Source organism: Panthera uncia, chromosome F1, assembly GCF_023721935.1.
Source record: "Panthera uncia isolate 11264 chromosome F1, Puncia_PCG_1.0, whole genome shotgun sequence".
NCBI lineage: Eukaryota > Metazoa > Chordata > Mammalia > Carnivora > Felidae > Panthera > Panthera uncia.
Window position 1 is genome coordinate 20,594,405 of NC_064813.1, and position 9,145 is coordinate 20,603,549.

The 9,145-nt window shown below is 38.5% G+C and overlaps 2 protein-coding genes across 3 annotated transcripts in view; both read left to right on the forward strand.

The window, feature by feature from the left end:
* Window positions 1-9,145, forward strand: part of TDRD5 (tudor domain containing 5) — a 95,746-nt gene that overhangs the window by 62,218 nt on the left and 24,383 nt on the right. For both annotated transcript variants that reach the window (XM_049634053.1, XM_049634054.1), the window contains exons 11-13: window positions 490-556; window positions 5,290-5,490; window positions 6,243-6,401. In XM_049634053.1, the coding sequence (XP_049490010.1) occupies window positions 490-556; window positions 5,290-5,490; window positions 6,243-6,401 (427 nt within the window). The remainder of the gene's footprint in view (window positions 1-489; window positions 557-5,289; window positions 5,491-6,242; window positions 6,402-9,145) is intronic.
* On the forward strand, window positions 2,734-3,273 carry LOC125925208 (40S ribosomal protein S12). The gene has a single exon (XM_049634058.1). The coding sequence runs from the start codon at window positions 2,820-2,822 to the stop codon at window positions 3,216-3,218; it is 399 nt and encodes a 132-aa protein (XP_049490015.1). The 5' UTR covers window positions 2,734-2,819; the 3' UTR covers window positions 3,219-3,273.

Below are 9,145 nucleotides of genomic sequence, written 5' to 3' on the forward strand. Positions count from 1 at the left end.
GCTGCATGGGGTTAAGATTGCTCTTTTCTCTTGCCTTCCTTTCTTCCATCCCTCTTTTTTTTTTTTTTTTTTTTTTTTTTTTTTTTTTTTAGTGCAAATGAACTTGGCATATGGTCCCTTAGTTTCACGTTGGGATTATAATCTCTTAGGTCTTCTTTCACATGACTGAATCTGAATGGACCATGAGACTCTAAAAAACAATCTCTTATTAAGAAAATGATTCTTGGGGTGATGCTAAGAATTGCATTTATATAGCATGAAGGTTGGTCTGTTCCTACCTATATTTTAATTGCATGGGTTTCAAGGACTATGATGTTTAAAATTTTTATTACTTAGAATGCTTTAAAGTGTAAGGCATTAATTTAAAGATGCATGAGTAAAATAGTCTGAAATGCTGTAAACAGCTAAAATCAAGAGTGGATTAGAGATTCCATAAAATGCAGTTTTAAAACATGATGGAATATTGGGGTTTGTGATCATCTCTTGCAGGTGCTGCTACACAAAGCTCCCGGCTCAGGCCATTCCTTGTTCCTTGGCTTGGGTGAGACCAGTACAGGTATGCTTGTTCCCATTTAATCAGCAAACATTTGGTGCTGAGAACAGTCTGAGGATCTCAGGATACAAAAACAAAACCTGGAATGGGCCCTAAAAGAAATCGTTGTAGATAGTCTGGAAGATGGACATGGAGCCAGAAGTCAGTCCTGTGCTGTGTCACATTCGCTGTAGGGATATTTAATAGTATGTGCCAGGGTTGCCTGGGTGGCTCAGTCGGTTAAGTGTCCACCTTCAGCTTAGGTCATGATCTAGCAGTTTGTGAGTTTGAGCCTCACGTTGGGCTCAGCTCGGATCCTGGAGCCTGCTTCAGATTCTGTCTCCTCCTCTGTCTGCCCCTCCCATGCTCATGCTCTGTCTTAGTCTCTCGATAATAAATAAACGTTAAAAAAAAAAAAAAAAAAAAAAAAAAGCATGTGCCAGATGTGCAAAGAGAGGGCTGTGCTTACATCTCTGTTGAAGCTGGTCAGGGATGACCCTGTGGTAGAGTGGAACTTTGAAGGAAGAGTAGGACTATAACTGGACACAAAACGAAGAACATTCCAGACAAAGGGAAAAGTAACATAAAACATCTCGAATTTGAGAAATGTTAAGTGGCTCTGCCTCTGTGGCAGCACGTGAGCTGGAGTTGATGGACGGCAAGCTATGCCAGAGAAATAGGGCCCTGTGATGGGGATCCGTATCCATGTTCAGGAGTGTACGCGTTGTCCTGTAGATGTGGGGGAGCAACTGAAGGGCGTACCTCAGGAACTGCCGTACTCAGTTATGTGGGGTTTTTTTTGAAGAATTCTCTAGTAATGTAGTTGCGCGAGATGAGTGGGATGAAGCAGGAGGCGTCTTCATCCACAGAGATACATTTGTTTATGTAATTAAGATTATCGTGCACCTGACTTTGTGTTTTTCCCTCGGAACTCTTAAATATATGTGGCATACACACTTATTACACCACATTTGTTTACCTTATCATTTGCTTACATGTACATGCATTATTCCTTAAAAAATTTTTTTTTATCTGGAAAGCGCAGTAAAAGGAAAGAAAAAGAAGAAAACATGACCTGTTATTCTACCATTCAGACACATTCAGTTTAGAAATTTGATGTGTGTTCCTTTCAATTTAGTTTATTGGATATTGGGGGGTCAGGGTTTTTGTAGGGTTTCCAGGGTTACATAAAATAGTAATCATATTCTTCACTCAGCATTATTATAGCATAAATTTATGTGTTGCCATAGTTCTCAATTTTCATAGATTCACAGTAATCTGTTAGGTAAGTGTCTATCATAGGTTAACTATCCCTTTATTGTTAGACATTCAATCTGTTTTGATGTTATTGTGAATAATGTATGCAGTTATGACTTTTGTGCAAGTCAGTATTCAGGATTGTTTTCTAGGGTGCATGTTAGCCTTGACCAGGCTTCTCTTTACTACTACCATCAGGAAACTCAGGGCTAAATTTGTGACCCACTTGTGGGTAGTGGTCATTATTCTCATATTATTCAGATGGCTTCCATTTTTGTTTCTCTTTTTGTTTTCTTACTTCCTTCTTGAAATTCTTCTGACCTTAGGGCTTTTGCCGATTCTGATCATTGGAATAGCTTGTTCAAAGAACTATCATGGGTGGTTCCTTTTTGTCATTCAGATTTAAGCTCAGATGTTATTTCCCCAAGAAGGACTTCCTTGACCATGGTGCCAATTGAAAGTACACATTTCCACTTCGTTCATTGTCACTTTATCTTTATAATACTGTCGGGTATGATCTTAATTATTTGTTCACATACACAGGGTAAGCTCCTGAGATGAGGGGCATTGTCTCTTTACCACTGTACCTCTGATGCTTAGATGAATGGTTGTTTTATGGTAGGTGCTTAATAAATGTTTATAACTAAGTGAATGACTCTCACTGTATTTCTGCATCTTTTTCCTGGTTTCAAAAATAGTAAATGCATTTGGTAATGGCAGAGTAGCAACAGAGTAGCATGGTGGGATGACTATTCCCATAGACAAAATCCAAAGCAGGCAGAGAAGCAGAAATCTATCCTTGGAGGTCAAGCTGCAGTAGGTAAGATCAGGAAATTTTCAGCTTCTATCCTGGGGTCACTCCCCCGTCCATAGCCTTGCTGGCTTGAAGAGTTAGAAGACATCATTTGGGACTGGCTGAAGCTGAGAGTTAAGGGAGAAATGCTTGAGCTCTTTCTCTGCCGCCGCCGAGTCTCGCGGAGGCGGAGGCTCGGGTGCGGTCAAGATTCGGCTCCATCCATAACCCACCGCCATGGCCGAGGAAGGCATTGCTGCTGGAGGTGTAATGGACGTTAATACTGCTTTACAAGAGGTGCTGAAGACCGCCCTCATCCACGATGGCCTGGCACGTGGAATTCGCGAAGCTGCCAAAGCCTTAGACAAGCGCCAAGCCCACCTTTGTGTGCTTGCATCCAACTGCGATGAGCCTATGTATGTCAAGTTGGTGGAGGCCCTTTGTGCTGAGCACCAGATCAACCTAATTAAGGTTGATGACAACAAGAAACTAGGGGAATGGGTCGGCCTCTGTAAAATTGACAGGGAGGGAAAACCCCGTAAAGTGGTTGGTTGCAGTTGTGTGGTGGTTAAGGACTATGGCAAAGAGTCTCAGGCCAAGGATGTCATCGAGGAATACTTCAAATGCAAGAAATGAACAAATAAACTTGACTCTTGTTCCTCAAAAAAAAAAAAAAAAAAAAAAAAAGAAATGCTTGAAGGGAGGGAGCCACAGAATGGGTGTTCCAAAATCAGTGCATGCAATCTGCCCAAATCCTTAGTTGATTACTAAACTCTGCTGGTGCTAGGAGAACCTAGTGGCCCTGGTGAAAAATCACTGGCTTACCTATTCTTTCTTTTTCTCACCCTGCATGCATCATTTGGAAGTTTTTAAATAATTCCATTAAGTAACACACTATATTATTTTAGGGATCCCTCTAGGACATAAACACATCTGTATGTAAAGATGCAAGAACATTAGAACACTTTCTTCTTTAACCTCCTCTGCTGATCTGTTTTTGTTGTATAATTATTGTTATTGTTTTTAACCCCTCAACAAATTGACCACATAAAATAATGTGCATTTAGATTTAGTCATGTATTTCTCAGTTTCTTGGCTCTTTGTTCTCACCACTCAAACCCTACGGGAACGTTTTGCTTGTATTTAAACTGTATCCTTTAAGATTTCATTTTGTGAGGGTTTGCTGATGGCAAACTTAGTTATGTTTACCTGGAAGCATAACTTCGCACTTAATTTTGGAAGATACATTCACTAGGTGTAGAATTTTAGGTTGGCAGGTAATACATTTAGTGAATTGAAGATCTCATCACAGTGGCTTCTGGTCTCCCTTACCTTATTGGAGAGGTCAGTAGTCGGTCTGATGGATGTTCCTTTGAAGGCAGTGTCCTTTTTGTCTGTAGCTCTTTGTAACATTTCCTGTTGGTTGCTTGTAGCTTTAGTGTTAGTATCTTTATGTGTGAATTTATTCTTATTTATCCTACTTTGTGGTTCATTGAATTCCATTTTATCCGTGCTTTGTTACTTTTTATTAAATCTGGCAAATTCCCAGCCATTATCTCTTCAGTTATTTATTGTCTTTCCCATTATTCATATTTATATTCCATCTGTCTCTGTTTTTACGTCTGTTTTTCCAGGACCACAATTGAACGTATGTTAAACTTTCTCAATTTATCTTCTGTATTTTTTAACCTCTCTTCTGTATTTTACATATTTCTGTCTTTCCATGTTGTATTCTGGATATTTTTTTCCCAAATTATCTTCCACTTTACTGATTTACTCTTTAATTCTACCAAATCTGCTACTGAATCAACCTATTGGGTTTTAAGTTTTGGTTATTGTGTTGTTACTTTCTAAAAGTTCTCTTTGACCTGTAATTTTGCTAGATAAATTTTTATAGATTGCTGATACTTGCAAAAGCTTTCAAATCTTTTTTGTTTTTGCTTGAAGTGTAGTAAGTCTGGTTGTTTATAATTGTCTGGGAAATCAAATATCTAAAGTTTTTGAAGGTTTATGTTGTTCCTCCTTGTTCTTACTTGTGATTTGTTGTTTCTTTGTGTGCCTTTTATCTTTGCCTGCATACTTTTCATTGTCTTTGAAAAAATTATTTGTAAGAATGTTTGAATAATATGGGCTGAGACTGCCTACCTCTAGAGAGATCTGCATTGTTCCTACCAGGTGCCTAGGAATACTACCAGTCTGGAATCACCTTAATTTAGATGAACAACTTGAGGATTTGTGTACTGTCCAGGTGATGTGAAAATTGAACTGCAAATCCATGTGAAGGCTAGTTTATTTCTTTTCCTTTTTAAGGTAAAATAGTTCCCACTTTCCCTTTAATTTTGTCCTGATAATAATGTTACTCTTGATAGTTCTTGGATACTTTTGGACATATTTTAAAAATACTTTAGAAATTTCAGTTGTTTCTGTGGGAGAGTTAGTCCAGTAATTTAACCATTTCTGAAAACGGAAGTTTTTCACCACATAAATGATAAAAGATTTTCTACAGTCACATTTTTCATAATTTTTCCTTTTTTCTTACTTTTCTCATTCCCAATCATAATTATCCTGAAGTGTGTTATTCTAGTACTGTTACGGTTTTGTTTTTCGACTAAAATCCCTAGTTCATTAGGAATTTATTTTTGTATATGGTTACTATAATTCATGTTTGAATTTATCATCTCAATCTCATGTCTTGATTCTATTTCAGGAACACTGGACGTCCAGAGCTATTTTGCAGTTCCAGAAGTTGTGTGGTTTGAAGCCATTAGTGGGGGTAGTGGATGAATATGTAGATGGAATCCTTAACATTTTTCTCTGTGATACATCCTCAAATGAAGACATCTACTTCCATCATGTCTTGAGAACAGAGGGCCATGCTATTGTATGCCGAGAAAATGTCCCTTCTAAGGTGGATCAGTCGGGATATATTGTGTAATAGATTTTATTTAATCTCAGCCCTTGAAGGTGTAAGAGAATTTAATGCAGGAGGTTATTTGATACACTCTTTAATCTTGGAGACATTTGTAAGATTCCTGCCCTCTTAATGCAGAGCCCTGTCTTAATTTTCAAATAACCGCAAAAAATACATTTGGCTTATTGTTCTTTAGAATGTGAGTGCTTGTGTTTTAAATAATTGATTTGAGGATTCGATCTTACCTCAGACTATTTTCTTTTTTTTTAATTAAAAAAATTTTTTTTTTTTTTTTTAACATTTATTTATTTTTGAGACAGAGAGAGACAGAGCATGAGCAGGGGAGGGTCAGAGAGAGAGGGAGACACAGAATCCGAAACAGGCTCCAGGCTCTGAGCTGTCAGCCCAGAGCCCGATGCGGGGCTCGAACTCACGGACCGCGAGATCATGACCTGAGCCGAAGTCGGACACCCAACCGACTGAGCCACCCAGGCACCCCACCTCAGACTATTTTCTTGGAGGTCATCTTAGAGAAGACAGCAGTCTCTTATTTTGCAAATATTGATAGTGATGTCTGTATCACTGTTAATATTGATGTTAATTTTTGTGACTAGGAAAAATTGTGACTATGGAAAATTTTTTAACTGTTAAGTTTTTGAAGATAGTACATTTCCACAACACTTGAAAATTATGAAGTGCTAACTTTTTGATTGTTTTCTCTAACCTCTTCCTTCTTTTTTTAATCCTAGGGTTTCAGAGAACTCAACCCTTTAGCTTTATATACTAAGTCTGGTGCAGGACCAGAGGACGTGGTCCTGACAGAACTGGGTTATCCTTCCCAGCAACGCTATTTTAACGAAGACCGAGAGATAAGTCCACAATCAAAGGAGAGTGAGTTATATACCCTGGTAAGAGTTTTTTTGCAAATATTATTATAATTGTTTTTATTATTATTAACATTTAATGAGTACCTGCTATATGCCAGCCCCTATAAAAAGCACTTTTCAGCATAACGTATTATTTAATTCTTATAAAATCCCTGTGATAAAGTTACCATAATTGTTCTTATTTTAAAATTTATTTTTGGGGACGCCTCGGTGGCTCAGTCGGTTAAGCATCCGACTTCGGCTCAGGTCATATTCTTGAGGTTTGTGGGTTCCAGCCCTATGTTGGGCTCCGTGCTGACATCTCAGAGCCTGGAGCCTACTTTAGATTCTGTGTCTCATTATCTCTCTGTCCCTCTCCCACTTGCGCTCTGTCTCAAAAATAAAATAATAAAAATAAAATTTATTTTTTTAATATTTATTTGGGGGGTGGGCAGAGAGAGAGGGAGAGAGAGAATCCCGAGCAGGCTTCACGACACGGGGCTCAATCTCACAACCTAGAGATCACAACCGTCCGAAATCAAGAGTCGGACACTTAACTGACTGAGTCACCCAGGCGCCCAATCCTTATTTTATAGATGAGGATCTGAGGCTTTCCAAACCTAGCAAAGTTTGGAAACCTTATGCAATGATCTTAACAGTACCTTGTCTCTCATTATTTGGTTTGAACCTTTGCTTCAGGAACGCCTGGGTGGTTCAGTTGGTTGAACGTCTCTTGATTTGAGTGACTCTTGATTTCACCTCAGGTCATGATCTCCTGGTTCGTGAGTTCGAGCCCAGTGTTGGGCTCTGTGCTGATGGTGTAGAGCCTGCTTGGGATTCTCTTTCTCTCTCCTTCTCATTCTTCTCCTCCCCTGCTCGTTCTTTGTCTCTCTCTCTCTTTCTCTGTCTCCTCTTTCCTTCTCTCTCCCTTCCTCCCTCCCTCCCTCCCTCCCTCCTTCTCTCTCTCACTCAAAATAAATAAATACACTTAAAACCCAGAAGTCTTTGCTTCAGTCATGCTTTCTTCTGTATTATTTCTTGCATATGCTAAATCCCATGGCTGCCTTGGTGCATTTGTGAGTTTATCTATACTCATCCAAATGCTGTTCTTCCCTCTGCCCACTTCAGACTCTTCATACTTTATTTCTTTCTCTGTAAACCTTGGTGACTCCCACCCACAATAATAACAATATTAGTATCATTACTACTACTATTGTAATTATGTATTATTCCAGCCAACAAATTAAATAAAATTAAAAAAAATTAGCAACAGCAACCTTTATTGAACTTGTACTACATGGGAGGGGCTGTTTGAAGCACTCACATGTACTGGTTAAGTTAGTCTTCACGATCACTTTTACCAGCTTGGTATTTTAGTATCTCTGTTTTAGATATAAGTAAAGTGAAGCACATAGTAAGAACTTAAATGATTTTTGAACAAATCAGTATGTCCTCTGAGTCTTCTATTCCTCATGACAACAACAAGTATTGGGCTGCGAATACAGGGTGTGTTCAATTTGAGAGCCAAACATGTTTTGAGCACAGCAAGCCTTTTTACTCTCTTTGAAGAAAATAAGAAAAGGGTCTTTTGCTTAAATAGGATTTATATATTTGACTTGTAAAATCAAATTGTGGATATGATCTTAATATTTTTAGTAGACATTTACAAAGTATTTGATAAAAAGGGAAGGCCAGTTTGACCACTGGGAGATTAACCTGTTCTGGAAAATATGTATGAATGTTTATTGCTGCATGTTTGAAACAGTAAAAGAGTTTTAGATTTCTAGTTTATGTTAAAATTTTAGGCTTGTTTGGCCCATAACACTTTCTGAAGCCTGAATTTTCTTAATATTTATTACTTGATTAGAACAATTATATTTCCTGATTCTTAAATAGTGGCTTGAATACAACCTTTATAATTTTAGAATATCCTGTCATTATTGTATTGATCATAGTTCAGTCCCGAAAATGAAATAAGGCCATCTTTTCTGCAAAAGAGATAAGACTTAAAATTCTCGTATCCCACCCCCGCCTATATTTTAACATTTTAAGACCCTCCCCCACCCCCGAAACCCAGCCCCTGGCCCACCCGCCATATACCTGGTTCCTTATAATTCCTACTCTTCTTTTAAGCATCCTGACAGTTTGTGTTACCTCTTTCATTGCATCTTCTCAGGCATCTTCCTCCCCAGCAATATTTTGGTCATATCTCTGTGATGGTTCTACACTGAAGGTTGTATGTTGACTATCTGATTGTGTGTCTTCCTGCTATATTTTGAGTTCCTTAAGAGCTGGGACATGCTGCACTCATCTCTGTATCCACAGAGCTACCTTGTGTACATTTCATAATGTGTGCTCAACAAATGCTTGTTGGCTTGGACAGTTGAGCAGGATAGGAAGATACAGGGTCATGGATAAAGTTGGAAAATAATGTAGCATTTGTGACCCATAGTGAAAAATTCCTCCTAGAATGTATGGGCATACAGATTTTAGAAACAGCATTCGTGTAGAAAATAATTTCTTTAAAATAATTTTTTTTACCATTTATTTTTGAGAGACAGCATGAGTGGGGGATGGGCAGAGTGGGGAGGGGCTGAGAGGGGCACAGAATTCGACGCAGGCTCCAGGCTCTGAGCTTTCAACACAGAGCCTGACATGGGGCTTGAACCCACAAACCATGAGATCATGACCTGAGCTGAAGTCGGACGCTTAACTGACTGAGCCACCCAGGTGCCTCTGTAGAAAATAATTTCTAAAATAATTATTTTAGAAAATAATTTCTAAAA